Source organism: Crassostrea angulata, chromosome 6 (genome assembly GCF_025612915.1).
Source record: "Crassostrea angulata isolate pt1a10 chromosome 6, ASM2561291v2, whole genome shotgun sequence".
NCBI classification, from domain to species: domain Eukaryota; kingdom Metazoa; phylum Mollusca; class Bivalvia; order Ostreida; family Ostreidae; genus Magallana; species Magallana angulata.
In genome coordinates this window covers 50,619,129-50,638,105 of record NC_069116.1, presented here as the reverse complement: position 1 = coordinate 50,638,105, position 18,977 = coordinate 50,619,129, and the positions used below count along the sequence as shown (strand labels likewise).

The following is an 18,977-nucleotide window of genomic DNA, read 5'->3' as shown; positions in this document are numbered from 1 at the left end:
TATATATTCCTATGTAAAACTTCAACCCCCTATGGTGGCCCCACCCTACCCCCGGGGTTCATGATTTTCACAACTTTGAATCTTCACTACCTGAGGATGCTTCCACACAAGTTTCAGCTTTCCTGGCTGATTAGTTTCTGAGAAGAAGATTTTTAAAGATTTACGATATATATTCCTATGTAAAACTTTGACCCCCCCCCCCATTGTGGCCCCAACCTACCCCCAGGGATCATGAATTTCACAACTTTGAATCTACACTACCTGAGGATGCTTCCACACAAGTTTCAGCTTTCCTGGCTGATTAGTTTCTGAGAAAAAGATTTTAAAAGATTATCTCTATATATTCCTATGTAAAACTTTGACCCCCATTCTGGCCCCACCTTACCCCCGGGGGTCATGAATTTCACAACTTGGAATCTACACTACCTGGGGATGCTTCCACACAAGTTTCAGCTTTCCTGGCTGATTAGTTTCTGAGAAGAAGATTTTTAAAGATTTACTCTTTATATTTCTATATAAAACTTCAACCCCCCCATTGTGGCCCACCCTACCCCCAGGGGTCATGATTTTTAAAGATTTACTCTATATATTCCTTTGTAAAACTTCGAGCCCCTATTGTGGCCCAACCCTATCTCCGGGGGTCATGATTTTCACAATTTTGAATTTCCACTTCCTGAGGATTCTTCCACACAAGTTTCAGATTTTCTGGCTGATTAGTTTTTGAGAGGAAGATTTTTTAAGATTTACTCTATATACTCCTATGTAAAACTTTCACCCCCCATTGTGGCCCCATCCTACCCCCGGGGGTCATGAATTTCACAACTTTGAATCTACACTATCTGAGGATGCTTCCACACAAGTTTCAGCTTTCCTGGCTGATTAGTTTCTGATCTGAGAAGAAGATTTTTAAAGATTTACTCTATATACTCCTATGTAAAACTTTGACCCCCCATTGTGGCCCCATCCTACCCCCGGGGGTCATGAATTTCACAACTTTGAATCTACACTACCTGAGGATGCTTCCACACAAGTTTCAGCTTTCCTGGTTGATTAGTTTCTGAGAAGAAGATTTTTAAAGATTATCTCTATATATTCCTATGTAAAACTTCGACCCCCCCCCCATTGTGGCCCCAACGTACCCCCGGGGTTCATGATTTTCACAACTTTGAATCTACACTACCTGAGGATGCTTCCACACAAGTTTCAGCTTTCCTGGGTGATAAGTTTCTGAGAAGAAGATTTTTAAAGATTTACTCTATATACTCCTATGTAAAACTTCGAACCCCCATTGTGGCCCCACCCTACCCGCGGGGGTCATGAATTTCACAACTTTGAATCTACACTACCTGAGGATGCTTCCACACAAAGTTCAGCTTTCCTGGCTGTATGGTTCTTGAGAAGAAGATTTTTGAAAATTTCTCGAAATTTTTCATTAATTTCTAATTATCTCTCCTTAAAAACGGGTGTGGCCCTTAATTTTCACAACTTTGAATCCCCTTTGCCTAAGGATGATTTGTGCTAAATTTGGTTGAAATTGGCTCAGTAGTTCTTGAGAAGATGTTGAAAATGTGAAAAGTTTACGGACAGACGGACGACAGACAAAATGTGATCAGAATAGCTCACTTGAGCTCTCGGCTCAGGTGAGCTAAAAACTGTTAAAAATTACAAGAAATTATACACAGTAGTCAGATTTTTAGAAATTGGTTAAAAGCGATGCCCCCCCCCCCCCCCCAACAAAAAAAATAAGATAAGGATTTTTTTTCAAATATATATATTTTATTTCTCTCTTTATAGCTAGTTCACAGATCTTGGTAAATGCATTATAATGGAAAAAAAAAACACATGACTTAAAGGAATCAAATAACACTTAAAAAGTACAAGATACAAAGAAATATCATATTGTATTTCGGGTTTTATGTCTATTTTTTCCCATCCTTCAGTATATACAAACATACGGGTAAATGGTTAAGTTGTTCAAAGGCTTCTTAATGATTCCGTATATTCCAATCTAATTAAAATTAGACGTTCGGAATCCGCTACCGCTTCTCAAACGAAAATCCGCATATAATGCAGGCATCACCGAGAACACAAGATGGACTGCGCCATTTTTGTTTTCTTTCGCTTTGAACACCTCGGTCATCTACGTATGTCGATAAAAAAAGTCGAGAAGTTCCGAGCACTCACCCAAAGAGTCGGAACAAGTGATTTCATTGGTTAACTGAAAGGTCACACTGACGTGACCCTGCATGGGATGTTGTTAGATGTTTTAATTAGATTGAGCGGCGTGCTGTCTCCTTCTTTTTGTATGTGTACAGGTAAAATCTTTTGTCTGTCTGATATCAAGTATACACACGGAACAAAACACACGACCGGGTGACTGTGACAAGGTGGGAAAACTGGAGCTTAGGAATAAACAGGTGTAAACAACGGGGAAACGGTCTATTTACACCAGTCTGAATTGGGATTATAATCATTTAAAATCTGTCTTAAGTTGATTATTATTTACCTACATTGTACATGTCGGACTACATACATGTAATGTTCGCGCAAAAGCAAAGGGTATAGTCGATATTGGACAAAAATGAACAGATTGTACACGGCGGCGTGTACAATCGCAACGTCTCGGGCCTTTCCGGCAGGCTCAGTAAAACACCTCGAATGTATTAACATTACCGGATGTTAGAATTTTATACAAAATGGAGGCGCTTCCCATTGAAATAAGTATCGGCTAGACAGCCTTATAAGTCTCTTCTGTGTTATATTTTAGGGTATATCATTTACTTTAATGAAGTTTAGCTTACATCTCAACAGATCGTAAAATGTGTTGTGTTTATATCAAGTTTTAATAAAAGAGGGGTTGTCATGGACGCCTAGGTAATACATTCGAGGTGTTTTTCCGAGCCTGGCGGAAAGGCCCGAGAAGTTGCGATTGCGGCGTGTATTGTTAATGCTAAATTAACGTACTTGACAGCATTGATCGTGACGCTATCGGAAAAAGTCGACCAAAGTGGTTCTGATAATTGAATAAAATAATTAGTGATTTAATGACAATATAATGAATACAATACCAAATTAGATACATTTATTGCAATTTATATAAATTTCTGTATCTCCGCAATTTAAATTAGAAATATGACTATTCAATTGCTGAAAGTTCGGCTAAATTTCGAAGTTAAAGTTGATTCGTTAGGGGACATGGCGAATGGTATAAAATTAATATATAATGGTACTGTAGGGTTTCCGTATTCAGGTATATACTGGGAATTCCTAATCAAACCGAAAGTCATATCAGGTTTCATGTAAAAGGCGTTGTCTCTTAACCTTGCGAAAATTTTAAAGTTTGTTCGTTCGATCGTTGCTTATTTCTTTGCGTTGACAAGTACGTGTTCAAGGTCAGACTGCATCAAATATGTCGCCATTATTATTATGTTCGGTGTTCATCTTGATGCTTACCTGTACCTGTACCTTTACCTGGGCCGGTCAGAATTTCGTTAATGTTACGGATTGTCCAAAGGATGCCAATGAATGGGATACGAGATCAAAGAGGAAGAACTGTTATGGTGATACACCAGATTATTTATGTGCAGCCATCGAAAACAAATTGGGCAAATTCGGAGAAATTTGCACTAAACATGGGTTGACTCCATTAAGTAAGTATTGATGCTTATAACTAAAGACATTTTGCCAATAAACTACGTACAATGTAATGACTGCAGCGGAGTAACTGTTAAAACTTTTGATACTTTAACACGAGTAAAATAAAGTCCGTAAACTATATTGGAATTTTACCTTATTATTGTGAAAAAAATTAAAAACCTACTTTCATTTTCGATACGTACACTACTCCATAATACTTTGTGGCAAAAATGAGAGTAAGGTGGTGGACTCGTTTTGGCGGATCTAAGTCAGTGGTAGGATGTATCAAAATATCTACCTACAATGATATAATTATTGAATAATTACGTAAAGTGTGAATATTGGAAATTCATTGAGGGTACACATAGGAATAAAGATTTCACAATGTTGAATAGAATATAAATACATGTGGGCGCCAATGTGTTTCTTAAATGCGCAATTTTATAAAAGTGGAGAGACCTTTATGGATGAATGAAGTAGCGCAAATCATGCAAGTCGTAGGACTCCCCAATCAATCACAGTTTATCCTAGAGCAAATCAATGACAAACATGTAGGTGACCTAGTAATTTATTTCAAAAAAGGCTTTTATCGGAAAGAACTGTATATGAAATGAGTTGAATTGGTCCCCATAATTCGCCATTTTTTTAAGTGTTTTTAAAATATGTTTTTTTAGAAGAGTTGATATAAAATATATTTTTAACCTATCATCATATTATGAAGATTATCTACATAAGGCAGTTGAGGCGTTCCAGTCTAGATCTATATAACAATTCCAACAGCGAATGTTCTCGATGAGTCGATCTCGTTGAATGTTGACAAAACAGAAAATTCGTGTAGAGGGTCGAGTCTTTTGAATATTTGGTCAGGACAGTCGTTTTACGTGAGTTCCATCAATTGTAATTGTTTTTATTCCCAATGTCAAAAGAAATTTCCGCTTGGTAAAACAATCATGTTGTTCGCACATGGTATTGCTTTTCTTCAGTTATTTTGACTCGTGTTGATTTGACATTAATGTCCATATTGGAACAGAGTAGAAAGTTTTTGGTGAATATATTTGCACTCACTTGCAGTATATGACGTCAAAAGTGACGCTATTTCTATAATTCAATCAAAATCAGTCAAAACTTAACATTTTTCTTTTCTTTTAATGAATGGGAAATATTGAGCGCATGCTTGAAGAAGGAAATTTTTTTTGTCAGTTATTAGTCTTGGCTAGTTACATCTCTGACTAAAATATTTTGTTTGTTCAAGCATGCGCTCTATGTTTTCTGAAAGAAAAACCGCCGTTTTATAATAAAAATGCAAAAATGGCGTATATATATGTTAGAAATTTTGCACTATACCCCCCCCCCCTCCCCGGCCCCCGTTTTGAAATAAAATCTTGTGTGTGAAAATGCGATTAAGGGTCGACATTTAATACAAAATATATTTTTTCAGTCAGCTACAACAAAAAGAATTTAGGCCAAATTTTAAATATATTTCAGTTTTAGGCCATATGTTAAATCTATTTCAGTTTAAGTTCATCCCTGCCCACTCCTCTAAATATCCAACCAGCTGCGTTTTTATTCAGTTTTAAGAAATGGGTACATGTATAAAAAATAACGTTAAGAAAAAAATCGGACAGAGTACATGTATACATATTTAAAATATGTTAAAAAAAAAAAAATCTATCCCGGCCCCCCTTAAAAAACTCTCAATCAAAACATAAATCAGGTTAAACATAATACAAAGTCAATTACCGTTTAGTGTTACTTTCCGCGCTTGCGCAGGATATCGTTTATATAGTATCATAAACATAAACTTTTGATAATTAGTTATATAGAAAACTTCGATAAAAAGGAAATCAGTTAAAATTCTTAATTCATATACATGTAGGACGCGGGGGATTTTTTTTAAACACATATACTTCTTATCAGCGCACCGAAGGTTCAAGTGAGCTATTCTGATCACCCGTTGTTAATCGCCTGTCTGTCTGTCTGCAAAGTCTTACATTTTTTACTTCATTTAAATCACTGGCCAAATTTATCCAACCTTCAAAGTTTGTACAAAGCATTCATATGGGAAGGGGGTTGTAAATTTAAAATTAAAGGGCGACATCCTTTTCAAAGGGAAGATAATCATAAATTATTAAGGCAAAGTGAAATACAAAACTTTAAAACAATGTACATAAAGTAAAGTAAGTAGCAGCTTTATAAACTGAGTGGTTATAACATTTTGCTGAGTAGAAAAGCCCCTTTCCCCAGTCTGATAACAAGAAATTCCAGAAACCATATGATACTTATGAAGGGTAAAATAGGAATTATGATTCGGAATTACATGCAACTACAATTATATCGTGTTCTGTGTGGAAACCTTAAGGTACATGTATCTAGAACCCCGCCATGAGACTCCTTTATTGACTATAACTTAATCAATTCTTTTAACCAACCCTCATATTATGACTCGGGAAAAAGGAACTGCATATCCATCATTCTGTTTAGTGACATGCCGAAACTATTTTGCTGTGAACCTCTTGATATAGATGCTGGAGGGATATCTAGAGTATCTTGCCATGCCCTGGTGTATGTTTTCTTTTTGTTACAGACAAATGTGCGGTGTTGAATGCACAGACTCATAACCTGGACTCTGTGGAGTGTAAAGCTGCCTCAGGATGTCCATCACAACCATACATTCCATCCGAGTTGTGGAAATGTAAGATGATTTTACAATTTTATTATTTCTAATGTATATTATGGATAAAATGTTATTGCTATAAACACATAGATTTTTTTTTTTATAATGAATGTAAGAACATAAAACTCGATTTTAATCTGTAAGAGCCTAATCAAATATACTGTGATATACGGCCCGGTGAATTCACAGAAAACAAATGTCGGAATTTCTTTCATCCTGTGTTATATCTTTCATACTTACACCGTCATAGAATCCTTTTTATATCTTAATTTATGATAGGGGTACAATCTATACTACTATATTTAAAAAATAGACTCAAATTTTTGGTCTTTAATACCGAGAAATCTGAAAAATACTGTCTTTTATTTTATATATTTTAAACATCATTGGTACTTGAAGATTACCAATTTGTTTTTATTTTTTTCTCAGTTAAGCTTCGCTAATTAATAATCAACGAAAATTCCTCAAAAAATCCCGGAAGTCACCTGGATGTTTTGAATTTTACAATCTTGCTCTTGTGCAATACATTCACGCTAACGGGATCTTTAGTTTATGTTTCCACAATATCACATCTGCATGAATAAACTCAGAAATGATAATACAAATACGGGTAAATTTTCATTGGACTTTTGCTTTATATTCAGTTCATAAATATTAATGATTTCTTATGAGAGAAATTATAAAATAACAAATACACATTTCAACTATGTACTTACTTTTGTCTTCGTGATAACAAAAAATATTTGATTACATGCAAAAAAGTAACATTATATTTGTTAGGAGAGTGAAGATAGAATGTGTTTTATCGTAAAAATGAATAAAAAGTAATGTCCTACGGACCCAGTTTTACAAAGAAAATACGTGTACGTTGGGGAAAAGGTGTTGAATTCTTCCATTCTGTGGATAAAAATTTTTATTCGAAAGGTATTTGCAGTCTCAAAATGGTTTTTTGTGATGAATTTGACTGTGATTTTCAAGGCAAATTCATTAACTTTCTCCAAAATCGTTCCGGAGCGATTCTGCAGTTTTCTGCTACATTACGGGTATAAGGGGGGCAATCTAACTGTGGTGAGGGCCTTTCCCGAGACACAGTTGGATTATTCAAACTAAGGAAAGTGTAGTAAAACTAATAGCATTATTGTAGGCTTATAGCTTTGTTATGTAAATGTCAATAATAAGGTGTATCGATGTACTTATTTCGTAAATGTCCGATATGCAATGTCAACCCGTGCACGCACGGGTCAAAGTCTAGTGTTTACATAAAATTTTCAAAGCTTTTGGCTTTGTCTAATTCAAATAATTCGTTAAATCGAGTTGTCTTTCAATGGATGTCATATCTTATCTCTAGGATACCCTTCAACAGGGGATATTTTGACCATTACAAAAACAATGTTACGTGATATGACAACGAATCTCGTTTAATATATGTAATTTCTTCATATGCGTATTGTTTGCCTATTGTACTAAGGCCAACCCATTCCATTCATGTCTATCCTTAGAAAGAACAAGGTCACAGAATGAAAGGATGATACCCCTAAACAAAGAAAAAACATCCCCTTTTAATACAATGAATTATTGAAAATCCGTCGTGATTTGTAAGGTTTTAAAACAGGGGTGAATAATATGCTTATTCTTGATTAGTGTTTATAGCATGGATCGTTATTTTGGTGTTATTATTGAGGTATGATAGATAATTTTATTTACCCTAGGCCTGAAACAGTGAATTTTTTTTCTGGTGTGTAACCCTGTCCTTCCATTGAATAAAAATGAACAGAATGGGTGGACCTTCGTATAATAGACGATATGTACACGAATGAATTAAGTAAATCAAACAAGACTCTCACATATCAAGTGACTCTATTTTATCGCCAAATTCTCATCAATTAGGGAAAAACTTAATTGGCAATCAGAATGTAATCCGTGATTATACAATTTGCAAATAATGTATTTTCATAAATGAAGACCCACTGGACTTTTGCATTTATTTTGGAAGTTACATATGAACACGGTGAAGTACATTTTCCTCCCGTCACATATAGATGGATTCTGACAGTACATTGACCAGCTGAAGGTGAAAAATATACCTAAATGTTTTGGTATATCTTAAGGGTTTTCAGATGTTGGGTGGAGATTAAAATCTACGTTTATTGAAACAGTGTACCCCTACCATTAATAATGATTGGCATCTCCCATGTTACTGTTCCTTCTTGGGTAAGAAAGACATTCTATAAAAGAACATATGTCAAAGATTAAGTACAAGCACAATAAAAAAGTAGTTCTGAAGTTATTATTTTTTCCTATTTACCGGGGGGGGCCGTATTTCACATCATTCTTTTTAGTTATAAATTGGTTGAAAATTCGTCAATAATATACCTATCATTATATTAAATAAAACAATCAGAGATTTTAAAACTTATGAAGATGTGTCAAAACTATTCACTTAAATCGTTTGGAAATTATCAAAATCATTGTAGAATCAAAAAATATATATAAAAGGGACCACCAACATGTTTTCAAAATTTGATCTTTTATTACAATTCTTGATTATTTTTTCCTGAAAATTCTTTCTTACTCTTTAATTAAGTAAGAGAGAGTGTGTAAATATCAGAGATAAATATATTAATAGTGTACTGCTTGAGGGACACATTAAAAACTCCTTTTTTCAAGACCTTAAAAATAACTTTATTTAGCGAAACCCTGATACACATGTACATGTTCTTTGGTTTTATTGGATTGTTGTTTTAAATGATTTGGTCATGGTAACTGATCAAGATAGACAGATATTAATATATTGATTGCTTTCAATTAAATATAAATGAACAATTTATGGTTATCGCCATTCATTAAAATATACAGACCAGCTTTTATGGTGAGGATCATAAATTGTCCACTTATATTTAATCAAAAATGATCTGTTAAAATTAATGATATCTACATGTATCTATCTTGACTTCATAAGTTAATCATAACAATCCCTCTAGCAATCAAACAAATATTGAAGCTGGGGTCAAGCAAGAAACTAAGACATACTGTTCAAAGACTGTGAATTATCAAAATAGATACTAGGACCTATTTGCTTCATAAAATAAAAGGAAATCAATAGTTTTCAGAAAATATTATCAGAATGTAAATTTCTGGAATCAGATATACAAATACGTATTATATAATTTTCTACAATTAATTGTAGGGTCGATTAATTTTTTTTTCTTGTTTCTGTGTTGTGAAATACCGGTGTAGTATTTAACCAGACAAAGGCTATAATTTGTTTTCGTGCTGGGTACTGCAAAGCTCAAATAGGCCTGTCAGTGAACCAAAAGAATCGATAACAGCCAGGGATATAACTAGGGCAAGGGGACCTTGACATACTTTTGTAATACAAGACAAACAATGACGTAACTTTGAAAGTTATAGATGAGATTTTTTGTTAACAACCAACCTATTGTACCATACAGATATAATTTATTGACTTGAAATATTGTTAAAGTGTCTTATCTATGATGTGCAAACACAAAAATATTTTTAGATAAATCGAGATACATAGGAGAACATTTTACATGCAGTTTGCGTGTATGCTTTTAACATTGTTTATTTAAAAAAAACTTATTCATCATCTGTATGCAGAGGAAATGTGCAGACACACATTATAACACCTTCGCTAGTCATGGGTTTCTGATACACCACATTCATTTTTCACCTGAGGAAAGTAGTGCATCGAAAACAGTTGGCTAGCGAAGATGAAATATTAATTCCTGACCAAACACAACGTTTGATATTAAAAGCCCCAGAATTGTATTGTCGATGCTTTGCAATTAAACGAAAAATATTCAACACACGTCGGGATTATTCATAATAGACCCTTATTTATTCAAGGCGGTTATTGTATTACACGTTATACGAAATAATACCGGAAACTGAAGTTACCAGAAGAAAGTCTTACCCAGGGAAACCTGTATTTAGAAGAATTCGTAACCATGTGATAGAGGGCTGACGGAGTTCTCTTACAGTTTATCAAGTCTCTTTCAAATCATGAAATATATTCATTTGCTTAAAAGCTTGTCATGCTTAACAAAAATGTACATATGTATTAAGATTTCATACAAAAACTGTCTTACTTTTGCAATTAAATGAGAGTCAAAATGGCGACCAAGTGGTTTAAATGCACATGTAGATAAATGATGATGCTTCATCTTATTGTGAAAAATTGCATTGTTCGCATTAAAAAGATACAAAACATAGTAAACCTTGGATTACTTTTTATTCATAGCTACATGTTGATGCATAATCCTAATAACTGGTTACTTACATGCACTGTAGTAGGCACAGTTGCTTCGAGGTTTAGAGTTAAAAAGCATGAAGCGCAATGGCTGCATGCAGCAAAATAAATACAAGGGTAGTAACTTTTACTACGTTTTATCAATTTAACCAAAGAACAGTCTTTACCCAAAAAAACTAATAACCAAAAATACTCTAAGGGTTGAAAGCATCACATAGCTAATTCGTCCGAACAAAAAAATATTTTTTTTTATCTGTTACACCTATTAAACTGTAATGAGTTTGTCAAGGTACGAGTTCTGTCACCCGAGTTCTAGATCTAGCATTCAAACTAAGTTTAATAAAGCAATTGGGTCAACATTGCTCAAATCTTTATGTTGTTTTATTGTTCTTATATCTCTTTAAAAAACTTCTGTGTTTCAGATTTTTTATCTTAGTTTTGCGTTTTGCTTTCTAATATACTTAAGTTATCAAACATAAATGTTTGTCACCATTTTAAAATGTTACAAAGAACACTCATTATTAAAAGAACTGTATATGTGAACCAAAAATGTAAACATTTCTTGAACTGACTAGTTTTTACCAAAGACTGACCAAACACTGTTGTCAAAAACATTTTTAAAAAAGCAATAAAAAGGAGTTTTTACATCTTCGTTTGCATGCAAATTGCACACACAAGTGCAGAATAAGGCCTTTTCTAATCATTTTGAACATTTGTAGAACTGCGCACTGCAGACTTCATTTGAAGATTTAAAAAATGTGAGCAAATATGAATGGAGTTTATTGTTGTCCACTCTACAACCATTTGTTGAGAAAAAGGTTGAATCTTAAACATTTATTTAGTAGCTTTGTCTTAGAATAGGGTACCTTTTTTAATCAGTTGGCATGGAATCTATTTCTAGAACTAGAAAAAATCCAGTCTTTACTTTAACTCCTGTGTCTTTGGAGACGCACTGACATAAGATTTTCATGAAAAAATAAACGTCAATTTAAATCAAGTGAAAAGCTGTCAATGTGACAGCAAACCGGGTTTTCTTTTATGTGAACTGTATCCATAATCCATGTCAACCCGTATCCAGTGAAATGGATAAGGTGAAAGGGTACCCTATATGCAATATTTTGCCAAAAAATGACTAAGTTCAAAAGCTGGTATTTTTTTCATAAATAATCAAAAATCAAAATCCTAGCAATATGCACACCTCTAATATATGTACAATTGATCTGCAAAAGAACAATTTCTTATCTTGAAAACTGTAGGAGGAGTTATCCGTACAATGAGGGTACCCTATATGCAATATTTTGCCAAAAAATGACTAAGTTCAAAAGCTGGTATTTTTTTCATAAATTATCGGAAATCTAAATCCTAGCAATATGCACACCTCTAATATATGCACAATTGATTTGCAAAAGAACAACTTCCTATCTTGAAAACTGTAGGAGGAGTTATCCGTACAATGAGGGTACCCTTTTGGCAGCCGCCCGCCCTCCCGCCCGCCATTTTCACCATTTTAATAACCAGATTTTTCCGTTGGAAAACCCGGTTAAAAATCTAAGTTGAATATTACAGACATATATAGAACAGTTCCATGTATATATGTTCAGGTCTATATGTATGAATCAAACTAAATTTGTTTGAATGGGTTTAAAAAAAAAAAAATTTTAAACAAAATTATTCATATATTGTCAATGAAAATATTTAAGTTTAAAAAATAGGATACCCTATTTTAAGACAACTTTTTAACAACTTTTTACAACTTTTAAAAATAGGCAAGCTTCGACTTTTTCTCACCAAAGAGATGTCTAGTGGAAACAAATGACCTTCTTTCAGATTTTTTCAGGTTTTTAAATTATCAAGATGAGCCGGTAACTGCACATTTTTAAAACGTGATTAAAAGGACATTTTCTTTTCTTGTATGCGTTATTTGATTACCAAATAACATTTTAAACCTCATATTTTTTTTTATCATTTGATAACAATTTTGGTCATTTTTCTCAAATCAGCCACACATTTTTTTGGTCTACAGAGCAATTTATGGGTCACAGTTTTAGAATTGCGGCAGCAATACATGCAACTTCCATGGGTTTCTCTGATTAAGTTATTCAGAAAATGGGAAGATGGAATTCGGATGCTTTTAAAATGAGAAGATGGAATTTAGATGCTTTTAAACACTACATTCGTATCCAGCCATTCAAGCTATAATATGAATATATATTAGACTCCAGTTTCATTGTATTTTGCCCCTTGGTTTGCCCCTCTCTATCAGTGCAGGTGTTGTCTGCTGGTATCTACATACGCAATCCAGAAGTATTCTGCTGATTCTTCATAGGCTAGTGTTACGTTACGGCAGTTTTGAATTATTCTGCTGCCCCTTAGTTTGCATAGTTACCACATACCGTCAGTACAGAAGTATTCTGCTGGTATTTAGTCCCAAAATTTTCTTTTTTATGCATGTGTGAATTTTGCAAAATACCTCACCCTTCTCCATTTTGTTTTTACATTCGATTTTGTCTTGCTGGCCACCGTCCTATTATCAGTATTGTATTGCTATATTTTATGTTTGCTGAATATACCTTTTGGTATTTAATTATAACATGTTATGCATGCATGTTTAATTAGTACCATATTTAGCCAAAACGCCTTTGGGCGGGGATGCGATTGTATTCTGGCGTGTATCTTGTTATTTTCCACCCTTTTTTTGATGCTGGCATATATCATTGCCTTGATTTTTTATGTTTTACTATTGGGGTCAGCATATTGCATAATGTACTTCTAAAGACGTTACACAGTGGTCAGTTGTTTCATTGTCTATGCTGACCCCCTTGGTGGTGTATATATTTATTTCTGCCATTTACTTCAAAAATGACGTGTTCATTTCTAGATCTTTTTTTTTCTCTATACTTAACATCAAAAAACAAAGTGCAGTTGTCTTGGCTTTAAATAAAATAGGAACATAAACCATATTTTGAAATAGAATGATACAAGAACTATTGCTCAGGAGAGATATGTGGCTCATGGGCCTTATGTTTGTTTTTTATTTGTTTTTGTTTTTTTAATTTTCTTGGATTAGAGTTGGTTATATTGCTCTAGTAAATGATATGGCCCATCGACCTCTAAACTATACCAACGTTACCAAAGCTTGGAAAAGAGATCGTTTAATGTTAATACGAATTTTTTATTTCTTTTCAGATACAATTTGTTACGGAAATTTTTATGAGATGTAAGTGAAATTTGTTTGTCCTCTTAACTTTTGAATTTTAAAAATATTGATTGCTTAAAATGTTTAAACTTGAAAGTAAAATTAAAGTGTTTATTATTAATTAGTTTTTCTTTCTGATAATTTTCAAACGAAACATTTTCGTTGACATTCTTAATTTCATACCAGAATAAGTTGGAATTTACGAAAATATTCGTCATATTACAAACTATTGTTTAACTTATTAATAACACATTGATGAATTACCATTTATTAGTCATCTTTACACTTTTCTTTGAAGGAAAACAACCTTAGCACAAAACATAACCCCAAAAACCACCAATGCAGGTTCAAGGTATTAGGCTTTATATATTTAGCTTATAGTCAATATGATCTTTAAAAGGTTTGTTTAAAGAGACATTGTGACGCACAAGACAATGATGTATCAAATATCAAATTTTGACACGATTTCCACATATTTTATATATCAGATGAAAAGATTAGCATTTGAAAAATTGAGGTGTTCAAAAGTTAATAAATCAAATTAAATAGAGAAAATAAAATAAAGCGTTAACCTAACACATGAATATTGAGTTACCCTTCCCTTTCATAGCCATGCAAGCGCTGGGAAAATGTAAATACATGGCATAGATCATCAACCAGCGGCCTCTCAGTGAAACATGATGTCTTTAAGAACTATATACATCCCTGAGTGCATGTATCTCAAAACAGTCATCGAATAAGGCCATTGCAAGTTTTTTCTTTGTGTAGCGTCCACCCAAAACTAAAAAACCTATCTTTCTATCAGGAAAAAACAGAAACCTTAGAAAAAACACACAACTATAAAGGTTCAACAATAAAAAATTTATTATATTTTTTTAAGTATTTTCTTCATTTTGTAACAAAAATAACAAATAATATAATAAAAAAAAATCCATATCTTTGGCACAAAACTTCATATAAGAAATAAAAAAACCAAATAAATTCCCTGCATTATAGTTGAACTGACATCTTGCAGTTTGAATGCTGTTTATAAATATTTGATTTCCGATCCCGATTAAAAAATGCGATCCCGAGCCCGATATACGAAAAAACGATCGAATTTTATGAACAACCATTGTCTTTTGTTTTTTGTTTTTTATATTTTCCTCTGAAACCAATCTGTCCGCGGACGCTAAACACAGCAAAAACTTGGAATGGCCTAACTTGAAATTTAAATTCTTGTTTCAGTGTGTAAATCCTATTGTAAATATTTTTAGACAGCAATTAGAATCACGTGACACTCAAATTAATGTCCAAAATAATTCGGTTTGTTTCCATTGTAATTTCAAAAAAAGTTTTATTGACTTGTAAACGGAAGGTGATGATTTATGATTCGTGAAACTTTCTGTATGATTAAATTTCTTATATTCTTATTTCTGTTGTCATAGTCAAAAAGTAAAACATTGTTTTTAAGTCACCATGTCACTTTAATCATCATGTGCTTTATTAAGATAACCGGTATTAAATATATGCTTGATCACAGCATTTTGCACAGTTTACCAACAATCACGTTAATCTTTTAGATTCGTGTGCAATATTAAAATTCAGTATTCATTAGGTTAAGTTTGACCTTCAACTAACATTACTTTTTTCAACAGTTTTTGGAATTGATATGATGTATGGGAAGAAACAGGCGGATACATTCTTCAAAAAAATAAATATAAACACTTTGTTTGACTAAATACGAAATTAGTTATAAGATCGAATTCCGTATTTTATGATTTATACAATTTTTTTTCAAGGTTCGTTAGGTGTCTTGATGATAAATAACTTGATCTTCTCTCATAACAAACTTTGACAAATCTTTTACAAGTGCGTTTACTTAGTCCCAAATTTAACGCACATTGAAAAAAAAAATTTCAAACTGCGTAATTATATTTCCAAGAGCATTGCCACATTTGTTCTACTTTACACAGGTCGAAAAACAATCTTTAAGCAAGTCCTTAAAGGTGGCTTAAATGTGGCGTAAAGGTGGCTTAAAGGATATACAATCTTTAAGCCACCTTTAAGTCACCTTTAAGCTGAGCTTATAGGTCCTTAATGTCCAAACTTCTTTAAGTCACCTTTAAGCTATCTTTAAGCCTCCTTTAAGCATCTTTAAGTGGCATTTACGCTCCCTTTAAGTTGTCTTTAAACTATCTTTAAGTTCCCTTTAAGTCAAGTTTGATCAAGCTGAACAATAAAAACATATATTAAATGCAAAAGCTCTTTTATAGGAATGGGAGGAGGTCATCCGAGTGATTTTTATTTCCAAGGAAGGGGGGGGGGGTGTTCCAGGCGGTTTTAATTGTAGCTCCATTAAACACAGATCTCTATCATCAGCACCGCTCCGATGGACACAGATTGCCGTTATAAAATTCATTATAATTTTTTGGGGGTTTCAAAATTATTGTAGGGGTGAGCGCAGTCTCTGTGTCTTTATATGTGCATAAAACTAATTAAAGTATGTTTGTTTCCTATTATCAATTAATCGGTGAAATAATCTCTTCTCTCTCTCTCTCTCTCTCTCTCTCTCTCTCTCTCTCTCTCTCTCTCTCTCTCTCTCTCTCTCTCTCTCTCTCTCTCAGTGGTGAACCAAAAATGCATGATTTAATTTGATAATCGGTTTAAGGTTTGTATTTTTTTTTTCAATTTTCATTATTATACCCCCCGCAAACAAAGTTTGGGGGGGGTATATAGGAATCACCTTGTCCGTCCGTCCGTCTGTCTGTCTGTCTGTCCGTCTGTCTGTGCAATCGTGTCCGGTCCATATCTTTCTTATGGAGAAACATTGGAAGTTCTTACTTCATACAAAGATTGCTTATGACCTAAGGGTGTGTCATGATCTTGACCCAAGGTCAATCGGGCAAGGTCAAGGTCACTGGCAGAAAAAATGCAAAATTCGTGTCCGGTCCATATCTTTCTTATGGAGAAACATTGGAGGTTCTTACTTCACACAAAGATTCCTTATGACCTAAGGGTGTGTCATGACCATGACCTAAGATCATTCGGGCAAGGTCAAGGTCACTGGCAGAAAAAAATGCAAAATTCGTGTCCAGTCCATATCTTTCCTATAGAGAAACATTGACTTTGGAAGTTCTTACTTCACACAGAGATTGCTTATGACCTAAGGGTGTGTAATGACTTTGACCCAAGGTCATTCGGGCAAGGTCAAGGTCACTAGCAGAAAAAATGCAAAATTCTTGTCCAGTCCATATCTTTCTTATGGAGAAATATTGGAAGTTCTTACTTCACACAAAGATTGCTTATGACCTAAGGGTGTGTCATGACCTTGACCGAAGGTCATTCGTGCAAGGTCAAGGTCACTGGCAGAAAAAATGCAAAATTCGTGTCCGGTCCATATCTTCCTTATGGAGAAGCATTGAATGTTCTCACTTCACACAAATATTGCTTATGACGTAAGGATGTGTCATGACCTTGACCCAAGGTCAATTTAGGAAGTTCAAGGTCATTGTTTCGAAAATGCTAAATTTTGTCTGTGTCATTTCTTGTATTAATGGAAATATTAGAAGCTAAAATTTGACACAAAGCTTGCTCTTCTCAGGCCACATAATATTATTTTTAGATTTTCATCCCCGTCTCTCTGAAAATGGCCTGCCACGATGAAATTTTCATTTGGAAAAAAAAAATGTGTGGAAAAAAAATTTCGGAAAAAATTGGGCTCAGTATACCAATAATTCAAAATATTAAATGGCTGCTTGACATGTGGATTTCGTTTGATTCAAGTTTGATTAGAGTCATGGTTGTTAAAGGAAGGATGCAAATGTCCTCATGCATTAACAGTTAACTTAAAATAAAATGGAATTAAAGGATAGAAATTGGTTTGTTTACTCCTATTAGCATTAACAGTTTTAAAAAATAGAGCAGTTGTTATTTATAGAAAATGGTCAGTGAAATAGATTCATCCAATATTTTCTATAATAGCAAAAATACATGCGTTATGATTTTTTTCTTAGCGGGGGGTATCAATTGTGAGCTTGCTCACAGTACCTCTAGTTTCTAACTCTAGATCTGCTAGATACATGATAAAGATGAAAAGACTCTCAACTGCCTTTGTTATATCGGGCAGGATATTACTGCTTTGTTTGTCTAGACATAGTTTTGTTCGTTTGTGTATATCTAATTAGAGTCTATTGTTTGTCCAACTTAAGAAAACCCATGGAACTAACACAGAATATACAAGATATACACAACAGTTGTGTCGTGTGCCCAGGTGCACGTCAGGGTTTCTAAAGGCGTTGAATCTTAGTATGTACGAGTATACGATAAGTCTAGTGAATAAAAGTTAATCAGGGCTTTTCGGCTTTCGGTCGAAAAGACCTATTGTTATTCTGATGTTTCTTATTATTATTCTTATGCTCGACAGAATTTCCGTCAGCGATTTTTTGAAAACGCAAAACAATTTTGAAACAATTATACAATAGTCTTATAGCATCTCTGAATGACACGCGTATGTAAGGTTTTGGACTTCCGGTTCCGGCACTTCCGGTTTTGACAAGGAAAATACTAAATACTAAAAATTCATTGATGCACAATATCTTTATAACTTTTTTAGTTAGAACATTCAAGTTTAAGATTTAGATGCATCTTGTCTTGATGTACAAAATCATAAGCGTAGCTATTTCTCTATCTCTTACCGTTTTTGAGATATTAGGGCTCAAACTTGAGATAAGGGGGGATGAAAAAGAAAAAAAAATTCAAAAAACCTTAGAAATTTTATAAGACGAATAGACATTGTTCAGATAGAAGTATTCAAGATATACTCCAAGTTTCAATAAAATATATTGAGTACTTCCGGTTTTATGAGCCTATGAAAAATTGTCTATGGGAGTTTCAATGTTAAACTAAAATCACGCTTCGTTCGTTTTCTTAAAAAGTTTACAAGTTAGCATTACAATATTTCAGATGTATAATGATACACAAAATGCGCAGACCGGAAAAGTTTTTGGGTAGACAATTTGAAAAAATTAGGGATCTGCAGGGGCCAACGTACAAAACAGCCCTTCAGCTGTAACTTTTTTATTTCTCTTTTGATTTTAAAAATCTTTTCAGTTTATTGTTATGAATATAGAGGACAATCTTAAATTTATGGTCCAAGGGGCCACTTTTTGACTCCTTATAGGGGTTAAGAAAGCCCAAAGATCATCACTTGTTTAAAT

General features: G+C 33.7%; 1 protein-coding gene across 1 annotated transcript in view; it reads left to right on the top strand.

Moving 5' to 3' along the window:
• Positions 1-3,348: 3,348 nt before the first annotated feature.
• Positions 3,349-18,977, top strand: part of LOC128190564 (uncharacterized) — a 46,426-nt gene continuing 30,797 nt past the window's right edge. The window contains exons 1-4 of the mRNA XM_052862655.1: positions 3,349-3,650; positions 6,221-6,328; positions 13,770-13,800; positions 14,078-14,131. Of these exons, the coding sequence (XP_052718615.1) occupies positions 3,410-3,650; positions 6,221-6,328; positions 13,770-13,800; positions 14,078-14,131 (434 nt within the window). The 5' untranslated portion in view covers positions 3,349-3,409. The remainder of the gene's footprint in view (positions 3,651-6,220; positions 6,329-13,769; positions 13,801-14,077; positions 14,132-18,977) is intronic.